This window comes from Heliangelus exortis, chromosome 1 (genome assembly GCF_036169615.1).
Source record: "Heliangelus exortis chromosome 1, bHelExo1.hap1, whole genome shotgun sequence".
NCBI classification, from domain to species: domain Eukaryota; kingdom Metazoa; phylum Chordata; class Aves; order Apodiformes; family Trochilidae; genus Heliangelus; species Heliangelus exortis.
In genome coordinates this window covers 71,660,473-71,678,314 of record NC_092422.1, presented here as the reverse complement: position 1 = coordinate 71,678,314, position 17,842 = coordinate 71,660,473, and the positions used below count along the sequence as shown (strand labels likewise).

General features: G+C 41.6%; 1 protein-coding gene across 2 annotated transcripts in view; it reads right to left on the bottom strand.

The window, feature by feature from the left end:
• SHROOM2 (shroom family member 2) overlaps positions 1 to 17,842 on the bottom strand; it is a 126,151-nt gene that overhangs the window by 43,433 nt on the left and 64,876 nt on the right. The window contains exon 3 of one of the 2 annotated variants that reach the window (XM_071747800.1): positions 4,324 to 4,455. In XM_071747800.1, the coding sequence (XP_071603901.1) occupies positions 4,324 to 4,455 (132 nt within the window). Of the gene's footprint in view, positions 1 to 4,088; positions 4,292 to 4,323; positions 4,456 to 17,842 lie in introns of those variants that run through there. The other variant, XM_071747808.1, reaches the window with a different exon arrangement.

The window sequence follows — 17,842 nt, the reverse complement described above, 5'->3', positions numbered from 1 at the left end:
TGCACATTTGCCTCCTTGAAGACTCCACTCTCCCTCCACAAATTTTTGATTTTGCTGACTTTACTTTTAGACCAATTTAGTTTGAGCTCCATCAGTCCATTTGTCCTTTCCCCAGGAAAAACACAGATTTATTTTTCAGCTTGTTTTCCAGGTATTTCTATTCTTCCAGCTATTAAACTCATATACTTCCCTTTTCTTTTGTAAGCTCACTCTAAATTTCTTCAGCCTACTAAGTTATTTCTGTCCTATTTATCCAAATCTTTCCATTCATTTATTATTTTCATTTCTAAATGAAACTAAAACATTTGCCTGAAATCCCACCAGTTTAGTCCTGAGCCTTAGTTCTGTACCTTGCCAATGTGGTTTCAAACCACTCTCAGTTTGACACCCTTAAAGTAATGTCATTCATTACTCACTTCCACAATACTGACAGGAATATGTCAGGAAAAAATGCCAGAGCAACATAAGCTCTGCATGTCCAAAAACTAACCTTCTGGCCTTCCTTCAAGAATCCTTACCACCACTAGATTCTCTCTGCCACTCCTTCCTCTATAGAAATGCCATCTTTGACAATGTACTTTTTCTGGATCATTTGCCTAGGGCACTATTTCAAAATCTTGCTGCTTAAGTTCAATTTTATTCTTTTTTCTTTATTTTCTTTCATATCTTTCACAGCACTAACCTCCTGTCAATTCGACACACTGATGCTGAGACAGTAGTCTTTCCAATTTTCATCTCATCTCTCTGAACTTCACTGGCAGCCCCTCCTGCTTTTATATACAAAATTTAAAGTCTTGCCCTTGCATGCAAAGCCCCTTGGTAGAAATCCCAGAATTATTCCACTTCCCTGTAGCTATAATTATATGAAGCATCTATCAAACTTTGTGCAGTAAAGAAACCTGTGAAAGCTAGCAATGAAATCAGTCCACATAAGAGATATGAAGAGTAATACAGATCCTTTTTTCTGCCAAAAATATTGCAAAGGTCAACTAAACATTTCTTTGGGATTCAGTATTAACACAAAAATTGTTATTTGCTTTGTAACTTTTTAAATACAACAAGGTGAAAAGTAATTTATGTGAAATAAGAGGAGAAATACTTTGTGCTTATTTTCTAAAAGCATTTTATTAACAAGATATGCTAGAACTGGCCTCATCTTGTGGGTTTTTTTGTTCCTTCATTTTTTTATTTTCAGCATTTTAAAACATCTTATTGAATGCTTAAAAAGGTCCTAAACTATCTTCTTAGGCAGACAGTGTGGTTCATGTGAAATGCCTTGGTCATTATTAGGATCATCTTTGTTAATGAAGAACATAAGCCAGATACTTGCTATGGATTGCTAATATTTTTCCCCCTCTTCAGCACTAAGGAGATACTTGGTATCAATTAAAATTGAGCACAGGAAAGCTTCTATTTACAATTTACAAGTCTCATGTAGATCTGCTGGTATCAAATGTGAAGAAGAAAGAGGTCAAGGCCCTGCTGGAAAACACCTCACAGAAACCCAGCAGATACAGCAAAAGAGGATAAAGATAAAGAGGACAGAACATTCCTAATGGTTCCCAATGTTCTCCTGTGGTCCTTAACAGCAGAGAAATCCTCCTATAAACCCTGATATGGAAGAGAGTCCAAAAGCATTTCTCTGCCTGAGCCTGGGTACACTTCCCTCAGCTTTTTTTTTAGGGTGGATTCACCGAAGTGCCTATACTGCTGGGCCCAAGTCTGGCAGGTAAAGTCCAGGAATAAAGTACTAACACCTTCCTTGGACACCTCAGTCAACAAGCATCCCTGCTCCCCCAGCCCTGGGGCATGAGTTTCAGCTTCTGGGCCTCCCAGAAATTACATCTCAGCAACTCAGACCACATTCAGACCGCATGGGATTACACACCATAGGTACTTGACTCTATTTGCCCCCTAAACCCAGTTTAAGCAGCCTTCTCAAAGCATACTTGCCTTACACCCACACCTGTAAGGCCAGAATGAAGCAGAAGAGATTGTTAGTTTTTACTGCACACCCAGGGAACAAGGGAAAAAAAAAGATTATAAGGTCCTCTATTACAGTGTATCCTACTGGAATAAAATGCACGCTTTAAACTTTCAGCAACTTAAGACAGTGTATATCCACACTCAGCCTTAGTCTAGGGTGGGCTAGGGAAGAAGTCTGCATCCATGTTTTTAAGGTATGACTTATGTGAAAGTGACAGCAGAGATTGAAAGAGGTAAATAAATGATAGCACCAAAAGCTTTCAAGGTTTAAGTCTCTAAGCTTGCATGACAGGAAGCTAGGCCTGGCCTAGTGCTTTCAAGCTGGTTTACAGTTTTTGAATGAAAGACGTATGATAAAAAATACACACACAGTGGTGGCTGTGGACAGCTGATCTCCAGAACTACACTCTCTCCTATCTACACTGACACAGTCTTTTGTGGACTGCCTGTTTTCTTCAAACTTAATGAACCTTCTCAAATGTACAAATTCAGCAGATTGGCAAAAAACTCCCACCAAAACCAACCAATCCTCCCCCAACCAAATCAAATTACCCATAGCATCTACCTAGTTAGTAAGGGTAATTTCAGAGGATTTTGCCCATCTGCACCCCACCAACACAAAAAATTTAGGTATATCCTGCTTGCAAGACAGCAGCATCTAAGAAAGCAGAATTTGCCCTTTTATTCATACTGTCTACCAGCAGCTGCTGCTATTGCTGATACGTGGAAGAGGAGGATTGCTATTCCCTTGCCCCTTTTCCTTTACACCCACAATTTCTTACCCAAAGCTCATTTCAAACTGGCCTTAAACCAAACGTGCTTTTCTTTTTTTTTTTTTTTTTTTTTTTTTTATAATATTGTAATTCACTCAGCTCTTATCAAATCACACTTTAGAGACATGTGCCTTGTAATATTTTACTTTCACAAGGTACAAGGACAACCACCAGGAAGAACAGGAAGCATATACTGATCTACAGCTCTCAGAAGACTCAGTAGACCTAAAGAAATACTTGAGTTAGCTGTGCAACCAGGAACATTATGAAGCTTTTGGAAATATCTAAATTTTTTTGTCCTTTTACAGGGACTTTTGCTGTCTTCAAAACTATAAATCTAATTAAGCCCATCTACATGAAATTTAAATGCAAACTTTCTAAATCAGTGTAAAACAGTAGTAATTATAAACAAAGATTGGAGAAATATAGTGCTAAATAATAATGCTAAAACTTTTGTTAACAAAGTACTAAGAAATGTATTTTTAAAAACCTGTCTACATGTTAACGTTCATACTTTATTCAAAGGTGGATAACAAGTTTTTTTGTTTGTTTGTTTTTAAAACAACTAGGGATCTTCCAAAGACTTAAAAACAACTGTAAAAAGAACATGAAAAATAAGATTTTTATGTATTAGTGTAGTTAGTGGGTAGTTTTAACTACCACAAAAAATTAATATCAAGAGGTAATGACAGAGAACATACATCAATAAATATAGAAAACAGAAGTCTACTTTCCAAACTGCGATTGTATACATGACTGATTTTCTTTAATGTTTAGTGTACCTATGGTCCAACAGGAACTGAGAAGAAAAAAGCAGCACAAGAAAAAAAAAATCCTTGTGAAAATGCTGAAGAATGGAACCTACGACCAGGAAACAAACAAACTGTAACAAGGCACAAACAGGTATTACCAATGAGTTTAAAGTTTCAAAACTAAAACTGCAGCAGTGCCAGTCTTTCTGCCCTAGTGCTGAATGAGACCTAACAAATTTTAAGGTGCTTTAAGCAGGGAATGAAAATCATTTGTCTTATTACCTCTCTACACAAGCACCTGCACAGCTGTAGGAAGATCAGATTACAGAAAGACAGTTTAACTAATAAAACCAGTAATACCTTGAAGTCCAACAGGAAAACATTCTGTGCCCTCTGCTTTGTAATAGTCTGAAACATTATTTTTCTATGTCTTCACCCTTTACTATTTCACTTTAGTATGTTAATTTTTACGGTTTGCTTATACTTATAAAGGTTTAGGATTTTACCAGTGGACACTGAAAGGAAATGCAGAGCAAGAAACACAACCTTTTGACTGACTTCAAAGCTAGATTCTTACCTTTCAGTCACAAGCACATATCACATATTGTTTCTGAAATCCATACGTCAAACTTCCCATGCTCCCTGTTTCAAGCATTGAAAGGACAGGCAACACTAAAGTCGTTCAATACAATCACTCTGCATTCGTTGTTTAACAAAAAAAAAAAAAACCAACCCAACACTCAATGTCATGACCTACATGATTATTGTCTCAGTGTTGCAGCCTAATGCCTGTAACTTAAACAGAGACTCACCTTGCATGATAACGCGAGTGCCAGGAAGCGCAGGCATTGGAGGAGGCAAAGTGTGACGTGGCTGTCTCAGGTTGACTTTCTGTAAATTTGGTTGCGTGCCAAGAGTGAGGCCTGCAGGCTAGGTCATTTCTTCTGAAAATGGGAGAGTTACAGTGTTAGGAGTGTACTAGCTCAATGCAAACAGGTCAGTAAGGTGACACGCAGCAAAATACCTACACCGGGGTGGTAGTCAAACACTATATGGATAGAACAGAGGCAAAACTGCTTCAAATGGCAGTAAATGAGGAAGCTTTCTACATGCATGCCAGTTTTGAAAAGATGCCAACATTCCTTCAAAACACTCAAGATGCAGTGAAATGCCAATACTCTCCAAGGCCTCTGCTTGGGTCTTAAAAACTGTATTTATTTTGGGGGTGGGGTGATTCTATGAGGGGCAGAGGGAGACAAGTGAATTTTAGAGCACCAAACATGTATCCAGAGCTTTAATGGTTAAAGTTCATACTAAGACTGAGGGCTCTTTGACACCATGTCAACAGTACAGTAAAGCTTTGGCAAGGTTTTACTGTAGTTGTATGCTTGTGGGTGGAGGTGGGAAGAAAAGAGTTAATGATAGGAAGGAATAAAGCCAAGTACATTGCTCCATGTAAGTCAGAATGACATAACTAATAATTCTAATTCCAGCCAAGTTTACTTTCAAGTCTTGAGATGTTTGACACCTTACACATGTGGGGTTTTTTTTGAGGGAAAAGATGGGTTGGTTTTGGTTTTTCAGTGCTTGGGTTTTTTGTTGGTTTGGTTTTTGATTTGTAAAAAAAATACACCTCAAAAATAGTTCAGCGATTGAAAGTCCCCAAGTATCTATTTGGATGTCACCTCCAAATCCACATGCTCATTTAACTAAAGAGACCCCCTTCTAAGACATACAACATACAGTTGTCTTGCAAACTTTTCTGTGAAACTGCTCTATGCTTCTCCACCCAAGCAAGTTAAAAACTTGCTGTTTGTAAAACCTCACTGCTCCTGAAATGTGTTCTTTTTCCCCATTGTTAAATAAGCCTTCTAGGTGGAATTCAGCTACTTCTGTTTCAAGTGAGCAGATGCTGAGCAGAGGCCACTTGTCCAGACTCTCAGTCACCCAGAAATGAAGCAGGAACTTCTTGAAGGTAATCAATCCATCCTGCCCTTCGATTTAGCTCATCTTAGGGGAAGTGAAATTTAAAATTTAGACAAGGTATAAAGTGAGACAAATCCCATCCTTCTAAGCCACAGTCTGAAACAAAGCCTGTTTGTTTTTTGAAAACGACCTTAGCTGTTGAGGTTGGTTTTGTTTTGTTTTGTTTTTTAATGTTCTTTTGTATTTGTGGAGTTTGCTACTGCAAGGTTAAGTAATTTGTCTAAGTTGCAAAGTAATTTGCTAAGCTGAGAGAGTATTGTCTATTTTCTAGCTGAACTCTAAAGGCAGTTCCACATATTTTTTTTACTCATTCCCTCTTTTTATGAATTTGGGTTATCAGGCCCTGGATTTACAGTAACAAACTAAAACTGTTATAAACTTGGTATCTTCAAAACAAGTTAAATTTGAGTACAAGGCTTTTTGGCAGTACATCCTGGAAGACTTGGTGAATTCAATGATGACTTGCCTTTCCAAACACTGCATGCAGGACTACAAAAGGAGAATAATAATTCTACAGGAAAGCTGCACTTTCACTAAGAAGTATACCATCATTACTGTCACTAAAAAAAGAAGTAATTGTTTCCATAAACAAAAGACTACTCTCCTCCCAGCAAGATGAAAGGCAAAACATTTAAGCAGAGCATCACCATATTCTTCTTGGTAGAATAGGAAATTGAGAGTCAGAAGAGGAGCCCAAATATGCTCAGTGCAACCAGAGGCAAAAGATTCTGCTCAGCCACTTGGTGCTGGGGTCCAGACAGTCCTTGCATACTCCAAGGGTCCTGAGCCCATGGTTGAGCTATGGAAAAGAAATGTTCCACTGTCCAGCTGCACAAAACATTGACAGTGTTTTTGCCCAACAGCTCACCTATAATGGTGATACCAGTTTGCTGATACCAGCTTAGCAGACCACAAAAACCTATTTAGGGAAATTCAATAGTATTTTTAGGCATCAATTCAGCAAAAAGATTTACCCACTATGAGACAATTACTTTTCTATAATGCACCACTAATGAAACACAAGACTGGGGAGCTGGCACAATACAAACAATGTTTAGAGCACAAGGAAACACAGGCTGGGAAATAGGACTTCTGCAAGGGTTTGCTATGGGTTTGGCAAATGGTAGAGGAATTCAATCACTGGCAAAGAACAAAAGGGATGCACTTTAAAGGTCAGTACTGTACCTCATGGAACTTCTCAAGATCTTCACAAGATAGTTTCTTGCCATATGAACATCATTTTCAGATGGCTTCTTCTGTGCTACAATATCCACCACCACTTTCATCTTTCTGAGCAGCCAAGCAAGGGGAGGAACAGACTGGACTGAGTTGTGGCAAGTCAAATGGACAAGAACTTACAAGTTCAGTTTCAATTTTTTTTTATATTTGTGGATACATTTTTAGAGGTTTTTTGTTTGTTTGTTTTGCTTTTAAAACATCATAGCCTGAACATCCTAAAAGTACTGGTGGGTAGAACCACATAGACACTTGCTTTCACTCAAGTCCATGACATGACAAAACACTAATTTACTGTGCAAAGTCATAATGTTTTCTGCTAGATTCTCACCATTTAGTTACATTTACCATTTCCTGCACCTCAGTAAACAAATTTTCTAAAAATAAATGGAACACAGTATGACTACTGATTCTAAAACACATCACAAATGGGTAGAAGGACTGGAAAGAAAAGATTAAAAGACTCAAAACAGGAATATTTTGCAGGCAACTAAAGATGCTGGAAGCTGAGCATTTATATTCTAATGTAATACCACTGTATTAATGCTGAGTGACAGAATGAGAACATCTGAACCTACAACACTGAAAACCCCTACCATTAATGGAAGCATTAATAAAAAAAGCATTTCGCCAAGAGTGTCTTTCTACCAGTGCTTTTACAAAAGCTGCTGGAAGGAAAATGCTGATAAGCTTTGAAGATACAATATAAAGGGAAAAAAACCCAGCTTCTATTGACTATAAGCAATCCGTTAGATAGTGGTCTCAATGACGTGTGTGTAAATACATTAGCAATAAAACCTTTCCAATCCAGCTTTTCAAAATAAATCTGTCCTTTTACAGTTACTGCTTGGAAGTCATTAAGAAAGACACTGTGAATTTCACAGGTTATAGAGATTAGAAGTACTGGCTTAGATTGCTGCAGCAATACTGAGCAGGTATACTGGGTATGATGGGGGCTATAGGGAAGGCAGGAAGAGAGGGAAGATGTACTTCCTTGACATGAGAGATAAATAATTTATCTGGACAAGCAAACACCAACAAAAGTAAAACCAACCCAACCCAACACCCCCCCTCTCCCCCTTTTTTTTTTAAGAAAAAGCTTAAAAATGAAAAGTACACAAGAAATTAAGTAAAGTAACTGAATCACCTCAGCATACAACAAAATTACCAATGAATATGAGGCACTTTCCTCTGCTTTCAGACACATTCTGAATTCCCACAGGTACTTTTCAGATAGAAGTGCAGCAGATACTAGGGGTTTCTATTCTGCCCCCTCCCTCACCACCAGAATTTCTGTTTTATTCCAATCTACCAAAGAGCACCCTTGTTGTTAACACTACCACATGGGATTTTTTTAATCTCCCTTCCTCCCTTTCTTTCCCTCTCTCCCTCTCTCTCTCCCTGCGGAGAGTTCCTGCGCCCTTCCCTGCAGTGCAAAGCGGGCGGGGTTTTAATGCCGGTGGCTCACAAAAGACACCCTGGATCATTTAAAGAACAAAGTAACGAACACGGGGATCTTTAACAGGTAATTTTTTTTTTCAAGTGTAACTTTGGAAAGATAAAAATGAACAGAGAGTCATCCTGAGGGGGCATTCCGACCAGGAGCGGCCACCCGCTTCCCTTTTCTTTTTCCCCTTTCCCCTTCTGTTATTTCACCTCCTGTTGTTCTACGTTGCCTCAGATCTACCGACCTGTACGATTACTTTTGCCTATGAAATCTAAATAATTCATCAAAATGGCTGAGTCACCGGGAGGGGCTGGGGGGGTGTGTGTGAAGTAACCCCATTTCACTTCACGAACAGCCCCTTCCCCCCCCCTACACACACCTCTCCCCGTCCTGCAGCGACGGGGTTCAGCCTAACAAAGGCAACGCACACGTTGCCACAGGGGGGATTTTTACTGCGCTTAGGGCGATGCTGCCGCCCTCACCCCCCGGGATGGGGGGAAACGGGAACACACACACACACACAAAAAGCCTCCCCCCGGCAGCCCGGGATGGGGGGAAACGGGGACACACACACACAAAAAGCCTCGCCCCGGCAGCCCGGGATGGGGGGAAACGGGGACACACACACAAAAAGCTCCCCTCCCCCCCCCCCGGCGGCCTGGGATGGGGGGAAACAGGGACCCCCCCCCTCCGGCAGCCCAGATGGCGGCCGCGCCTCGCACCCCCTGGCGGTGACGTCGCCGCCGCCCCTGCGAGCCCGAGCCCGCCCCCTGGTGGCCACCCCTGGCTCTGAAGCTCCCTGCGGTTCGCTGAACTGCTGCTGCTGCTGATTAGCGCTCCTCCTGTTAATTAATCCTTTCCCGGGACATAAGAGTCCCCTTGGGCACAGAGTGGCTGGAGAGCAGCCAGGCAGAAAGGGACCTGGGAATCTGGACTGACAGGAAGCTGAACATGAGCCAGCAGTGTGCCCAGGTGGCCAAGGCCAATGGCATCCTGGCCTCTATCAGTACCTCCAGTACTGTGTCCAGTTCTGGGCCCCTCAGTTCAGGAAGGAGACTGAGGTACTGGAGCAGGTCCAGAGAAGAGCAAGGAGGCTGTGAAGGGATCCAGCACAAGTCCTGTGAGGAAAGGCTGAGGGAGCTGGGGGTGTTCAGCCTGGAGAAGAGGAGGCTCAGGAGAGACCTCATCACTCTCTACAACTCCCTGAAAGGAGGGGGTAGCCAGGGGGGGGTCGGTCTCTTTTCCCAGACAGCTCTTAGTAAGACAAGAGGGCATGGGCTTAAGCTTTGCCAGGGAAGGCTCGGGTTAGATATTAGGAAAAAATTATTTACAGAGAGGGTGATCAGGCATTGGAATGGGCTGCCCAGGGAGGTTGTGGATTCTCCCTGGAGGTTTTTAAGAGACTGATGTGTTACCATGGTGTTGGGGAATGTTAGAGAGGTTTGGAGAACGTTGGAGAATATTCCTGAATATTCTCGAAGAGGTAGGAGGTACGACCCCTTTGCTATGCCCAACCCCATGTTTGGGAGGCCAATTAGATCGGCCCATACTCCGGTGCTACCTGCACCAGGGATTCGCTGTGCTACAGGTAAACACACCGGGTGTCCAATAAAAAGTTATGTTGGTGGCTGGGGTGTGGTCACGGAAGTACTATATAAGCAAAAGTTGCTGCGCAATAAACCAGAAGTTCGTTTATCAACCATATTGGTTGCACGCGTTTTCTTTGCCGCTCCCGCACCATGGTCTGGTAACCACGGGGGTAGCGGGTCAAGGGTTGGACTTGGTGATCTCAGAGGTACTTTCCAACCCATCTGATTCTATGATTTTATAATAGAGCAGGTCCAGAAGAGGGCCAGGATAAGGATCGGAGGGCTGGAACAACCTCTCCTATGAAGATAAGCTAAAGAAGTTGGGGTTGTTCAGCCTGGAGAACAGAAGGCTCCAGGGAGATGTGGCCTCCCACTACCTGACAGGGACATACAGAAAAGCTGAGGAAGGGCTTTTTGTAAGCATGAAGCCACATGCTTTGTAAGCATGAAGCCACAGGAGAAGGGGTAATGGCATTAAACTGGAAGAGGATAGATCCAGGTCAGACATCAGGAACAAATTCTTCACTATGAGTGTGGTGAGACACTGGCACAGGTTGCCCAGAGCAGTTCTGGCTGCCTCCTCCCTGGCAGTGTTCAAGGTCAGGTTGGATGGGGCTGTGAGCAACCTGGTCTGGTGGGAAGTGTCTCTGTCCATGACAGGAGGGTTGGATCTACATGATCTTTAAGGTCCCTTCCAACCCAAACCATTCTATCATTAAATGTCTTTTTCAACTTGGTTCTGATACAGCTATAGGTGCTGAACATTTTGCAATTTTCTTTGAAAATGGAAAAAAGAAGGGGGGTGGAGTGGTATGTATGTGCAAAAGAATATAAGGAAGAAAACCAGAGAAAGCCCCCTGGAAAATTTCATACAGCAATCGCATACTAAAGAATACACACATACACACACATAGACACGCCCCAGTTAAAATCTCCCACAAGATATTTTGAGGTAAACCTTCAATGTCATTCAAAACCAGTAAGAATTATTTTAAAAAGCTATATATACACACACATACACATATATATCTATTTATATATGTATATGTATAGATCTATATGTCTGTGTATATGTATGTATCCATGCAAAGTCACTTTTTAGGCTTTTCAAAACTTGAAACATGACCACAACTTCTCTGTCCAGGTTGATGGTTTTGCACTTCAGCTGCTGGTTTTTGGTCTTTCCAATATACTGAAGCCCTGCTAAAACCTGACCCACAGTCCACTTCTTAATTCATCTCCCTGCTTCTTCCTAGAGCATCACAGCCTGAACTGCTTCGTTCCTTTCTCCTAAGGTTGTCCTACTGTCTTGCACTCAGATTCAGCCTTGGATGGCCCAACTTCCCACTGTTCTGAGGCAATTTAAGTACAGTCTATACACCATTCACACTGCCTAGCCAGGAGAGCAGATCTATAGCAAGCTTTATAAAAAGAACATAGTCCATCTCTTCTCTTCCACACTTACTAACTGAATATAAAAAAACACTTGAATGGAAATTTAGTTTGAATGAAAAATTGTTCAAGGTTTTTTATTAGGTATCTGGTGAAGATTAAATGGAAGTATTTTCAAATCAGAATTGATCAAATGCTTCTTATACAGGATTGAAAAAAAAATAGTATGCCAGCTCAGTAGCCCAGGAAAGTGAATTTAAAGGTAAAGCTCTTAATATCAGAAACCATCAACAGCAGCCTTACTGTTATCTTGCCAACTGTGCACTGTTTTCCAAAACAAACAAAGGAGGTCTGACATATACAAATTCAAATTACTACTGGCAGCACTCAAGACATGCCAGAGTTTTTGTTTCACAACTCTGTTCCTCTCATTAACAGCAGCACACACTCCACCTCTTTATCAGAACCAACTCTCCTTGTGTATTTGCTTCTATTCTTTTTGGAAAATCCCCTGTGACATACTGCACTGGAATGGGCTGAACCAATGATGAAAACTAATCACCCCAGTATATGAAGAAACTCTTCTCTGACCTCAAACATCTGAGCCCTGCTGCCTGCATCCCCTTGTCTGGTGACAGCTGGATTAGCCACAGGCAAACAAACACAGACATCCACGACTGCATGGAACAAGCACAGAGACACAAACTGCAGAAGATGAACCACTGGGAGAAACAGCCAGTGGTAGTCTGAAGCAACAATGAACCCTGGTGTATATATAAGGAAGAAAATTTTCTTGCAAAAAAAGTAATTAGCAGCCTTCTCATACTATGACAGATCTACGACTGCCCTAGCACACTCAGCTCTTTTCAAAGCTTAAACATTTTGATCAGCAGAAAAAAACAGATGAAAGCTGATCAGCTTTGTTAATCTCTCTAATTTACCAAGTAGTAAACTACTGTTCTTTCTGGATAAATTGCATTGAAAACACGTTATAGTTGAAAAAAAGAAAGTGTCTTAAATAAGGAAAGCTGTTAACCAAATAACTATGAAGCAATGAACAAACTTGGTCTAAGTAGCAGTCCACCCAATTCCGAATCCCTGGGTGGCATAAAAATGCAGAGGATGTTGCAGCCTCAACAATACATTATGTGGTTAAAATATACACGAAACCAAACTGGCTAAAGCAGATGCATTGCAGGAATGATATTTAATGAAATATTTATGACAACACTGCAGGTCTCAATTATCAATGACATAGTCCTTTTTAGTCAGAAAAATAACATTAAAACAAGAAGTAGAAGCAACTCAACAGACATACATGAAGTCTCTTAGCTCATCTATTTAAGAGATTGCATTTTTAAAGTATTCAGATATTGCTTCCCAGTCTGTTCTCGTAAGATTTGGGATTTGCAAGTGATCTTCCAAATAAATACTAGTAACATCACACAGCATGCAGGACCCATATTCCAGCTTAACCATAACCAAGACAAAAGAGGAGTGCAGTACTGTAGAAAAAAAAATGCAATATTTTCCACATAATAAAAAATGGAATAAGCTTTTTAGTGCAGAAACTTTCCCTTGAAGACATCTTGATCCCAGAAGGACAGAGATTTGAAATGAAAAACTGCTGCATTAAAAATTAAAGGGAGAAAAAAAGGCAAAATGAAAACCCTCTTCTGGAGGAGCCCTTTCGGGACTACATACACAAGCATACGTAAAAATATATAGTGCTTCCACTGAATGTGACATTTGGAGATAGCTATGCAACTGTAAATCACTCTGTGATATGACACTGTTTTCAGAAAAGGGTTTTTATTGTCATAATAACTATTTTCAGATTAAAACAGACATTAGAGTTTTGGCACATTACAGAGTTCATAATTTGGGCATGAAATCTCAGTTGCCTTAACCTGTTGGAAGCCTGAGGCACAAGGTGGTTAAAGTTGCACAATCACCTTCTGAGGTAACTTCTCACTCCTTACCTCCCAAGGGCAGTTCAAGTTTCAGGTAGAGAAGCTAATTGTTCAATTCCAAGCTATATCCCCTTCTTAATCTCCAAGTGATGACTGCAGTTGAAACAGCATTATAACAAGAAGCAGTACAATTTGAAACAATTTGGCATCAATCTACAAGTTCTGCACTGGCAAAGGGCAGATGTTCTCCCACAACTTCTTGGAGCATGAACTCCTCTACTACACCCATATTAATCCAGGCCCAGTTTCTTCAACATTGTGTGTAGAGAGCCTTCACTGAAGCAGAGGAGATCTGCACAGGCAGGTATAATGCTACTGCTGTCAATGGGAGCTCCTACCAGCCTGTGGGGCTCACTATCTGTGCCTTATACTGAGAAAGGCAAGGCAACCACGCTCCATCTCTGGAGTGGAGATGGGGGCTGCAATGATACAAAATGAGTAAAAAGAAGCTGGTCCCTCTGCTGGGGCTAGCTCTACATCCTGCTTCATCTCCTGCCACTATCCTCTGTCAGAAACAGAGCTGGACCCCAACTTCAACTCTCCCTGCTTCAGTACAGAACTGATCCTTATTACACAGTGGTAAAGCAAGACTAAGATTCAGCTGATGGCCACAGAAGCACAAATGGGTAAGAACAACCTCTATTCTCCTGTATCACCTCTCATCACCTCTTAACTGAGTAACCCAGAGACAGTGATAATCTGCTTCCTATTGCAAAGGTACTAGCAGCCAGGCCTGGAGAATGGTGCCTCTGTGCACACAGTGCTGTACACCTAGAGGATACCAGACTTGTCTCAGCCCAAACCTTCCTTCTTCCATCACACACACAGAAACAGAAGGGGGTAATACGTCTGAATCCTGAAAACAGAGGGCTTAAATTTATTTACTCCTCCCAATGCAAGACCCTTCCAGAAATGCAGAAAAACTGGGAGTTCAAAAAAAAAAAAAAGGAATGTAATGAATGCAAGGACATCAAACTGGCAACACCTCTGTCAAAGATGTCCTCAGGACAGCCACCTCACACAGCCCCAGAGAAACAGCAATGGGCACACACAAGTTGTCATCCTTTGTGCCACCCCTGTGGATCAGCAGCTCACCCAGGTGAGGAACCCGTTCTACTCCAGCCAGAGCAAACACACTCCAGTCTTCAGTAAACTTGCTGATCAAAAAATGAAACCGCACTTAACCTATTAACTGCAACAATTCTGTCTGTCTTCATGTAGATACTGTAAGAACATGTACAGAGCAGATGTATGGCAGTCATAAAACACATAAAACCACTTCAAGCTGGAAGTTTAAGAGTGACCTGACAACTCTGATTTCTGGAATTCCCAGAGCAGAGCTGATTTTGCTAAGTGGATAAGGTTCTTGCAGCCTTTGAGGTTTATTTTGCAGAAACTGAACGTGCCAAGATATGCACCCAATTTACCATCATTAGACTTGAAAGCTGGGTTCAGTCACTTCACAGCAAAATAAGAGCTATTTTCTGAGCAAGATTGAAAACAGAATCACTCCACAGCAATTACACCACTAATCTTCAGTAGATTATTCCACTTCCAGCCCACCTCACACCACCCCTTCAGATCTCAATCTTTAGTCACCCTAATTATCATCAAGAATAAGTTTTACAGACAGTCAATCTGGCAAAAAAAAAACTAAAAAGCAACACGTTGAAGCATGTGCTTGGATAGGAAGACATCAAATCGGAAACTACTTGAATGATTTTCCAAGGACAGACCAGTTACAATGTATGAGGAAACAAAGAAAAAAAAAATTCTAGCTAATATTCATAAATAGTTACTCCTGCTGCTAAAGCTTGGGTGTTCAAAAGCAGCAGAGGCTATGAGCATCCCTCTGAAATGACTGAATTGTTTAACAATTTCATTCATCCATGCACTCTTCCCGCAAAAAACAAGGTATGGATCCTGATGCAGTCTCTGATGTATGGACAATCTTACAATAAGCAACAGAACTACATTCACATGCAAGTTGTGAATCACTATTTTTAAACCCAGAGGTGTGAATGTGGCTCTAACACAGAATACTCAGCTATTTGCATTATATATACCAGATTTAGTCTTCTTGAGCTAGAAAACAAAATTGGGTTGTAATGCTGGCATTAGAAAGCTCCCTCAGGGAAATCTGAACAGGCTAAAAAAACAGAAAAGATGTCTTTCGTATATAAAAGTTGACCACTGAAAGAGACACATTGAATACTACATATGTGCTCCAAGTGATTAATGAAAGTCCAATATTTTACAGCTTTACTTGAAGTTCAGTGAGGTCAGCAGAAACGTGTGATGTGCTTTACATGCCAACACTCTGCTATGTATTATTATGCTTTATTATAAACCAAGAGTAACCTGCAGACGTTGACCATAACCTCTTCTGAGATCCTGGCCCACAAATACAATGGGCAGTCCCTATCTCAGCAGCTCCCACTGGAGGGAAGTTCCATTAGCCTCAATAGATTAAGGATTTCTCTAATGGAACTGGCTGCACTGTCTGGTCACCACTAAGCAGATAGAGACAGAAGCACACCCTGAGCCTACACTGCTCTGGCACTCCACCTTCACAGCATATGTTCTTGAAGAACAGGAAGCAGTGCCTGGACTGGCAGAGAGAAAAAAAATTCACTCTGCCAAGTAGATCACTTAAATCCCTCCTTCCCAAAACTGCGTAAGAGAAGCGTATTTAAAAGATTACATTTTCTTCTCCAGCTTTGCTCACTACTTTGTACACCTCTCCTTCCCCAAAAGAAATCCCATAACCCCTCTTCTTTAGACTGACAGGGAAGAACAAACAATTTTGGTCTCACATTTATCAGCATACTCATTTTCTCTTTGCACTGTTCCATAAAAATCCCCTTGCATCACCTCTGTGTGTGCTGGCAAACTGCTCACTGCCTGTGAAACTTTTTCCATTCAATTTTGTTTTCACACCAATAAATGCTCATGACTGAAAAACTCTCAGGCCTTGACACTTTAAGTTTCACTAACAGACTAACTCTGCTACTCCATTTGTCTTGATGATAGACACTGGGATGAAAAAGACCAGTCAAAAAAAAACCAAAAAAAACACAACCCAAAAAACCAACAACAAGAAACAAACAAACAAAACCCTCAACAAATTAGATGCAGACTTCTTAGAAAGTAGCAAACCACCACAGTGCCCAGGCTTGCTGGGAGATGAGTGGTTTTCCTCAGCAACACAGAGCATGATGAAGCCAGGTCCTTGTGAGAAAAGGCAGGCAAATTGGCAAGTAGACCACAAAATACTCTTCTCAAAGTCACCTCCTCTCTATACCTGCTGACCCCACTTCAACAATTCAGTTATGCAATTTTAAATCGGATGCATGTGAGACAACCCTGCCTGGCTCCCACACACAGACAGACAGACACACACACACACACACACTTATGCTATGGACTAGTTAGTAAAAAAGCATCCTGAACACTTGCTTATCCCCGTGAGGGCTGTAGGGCTGAGGAGCTGCTGGGGTAGGGGAGCCCTGGCCAGCCTGGCAGGAACCTCTCTCCCGAGTGAAGCTCTAAGGACCTATCCCCCAGGCACCATGCAGGGCAGCACCTCCTCTACAGACCCCCTCCTCAGGGACGAGGCATGGCTCCCAGGGAGTGAGCAACCACCCATGCCAGGCAATAGGACTGGGCTGGTAGAAAAGCAGTGGGGAATCAGCAGGCAGAGGGGAGAGGGCAGCACCCACCTGGGCTGTGTCTGTGTAAGAAGGAGGCGATGCTGGCGCAGCAGAGCACGGGACCCCACGAGCCTCCCGCGACCCTTCCGTCCTCCTCCTGCTCTAATCCTCGGTGCTGTGCCAGCTTAGGGGATATAATTAGAGTCACAAAGGAGCCTTGTTCCTTGTTACTGCTCCCTGCTAAGAGGCAGCAGCAGTTTTGATTAGTAACTCCACTGCCAGACTCCGGTGAACACCGCCCGAGGAGCTCAGCAGGGAAAAGCTTAGCAAAGCCCCCCATCCAAAAAAAGAAAAAATAAACCAGAGGATTGTTTCTGGAGGAGGAGGGAGGGGGGGGGGTATTTTTTAATTTGAAGTGGTGTTTTGACAGAGCACATGGAAAATACATGGAGACTATGTTACTGAAACTGTTCTTTCAGCTGTTCTGTTCTTTCCTTTTGAAAACTTCTTAAACAAATACATGGGTGAACAGCTCAGCCTGGGGAACTAAACTGTAAAGTTACTATGAGATAAAAAATCTAACTCAAGAAGCAAAGCTAAAAGAGATTCTCCAGAACAACCTGGGCCTCTTAAAGATCTCATGGGCTGTCAATAGCATTTGAGAGTTACAGATGTTCCTACACATTAAAATGAACCAGTCTTCTCAGGGAACAGCATTTCCCTCAAAAGAGAGGCAGCCTGTCATATCCCTAGAAATAAATAACCTTGGTACTCACAAAGGTATTGGAAATCATCATCTATGGAGAAAAGTGGCAGGAGCATCCTTACATCTCCCAGGGAGACCGATGTTACAAATTCTGGGGAATTCTTTCAAAGGACTGTTTATTTTAATAATCTTCTGAAAAATAAGATTTATCCCGTAGTCACACCATTAATCCCCTGCCACTAGCCAGATTTGCAGATGTAAGCTTGCTATGCTTGCTGACCACCATCATACCCAGGGATGTAAAGTATACAGTAACAGGCTGCACAGAGTTTATCTGAGTGAAAAATAA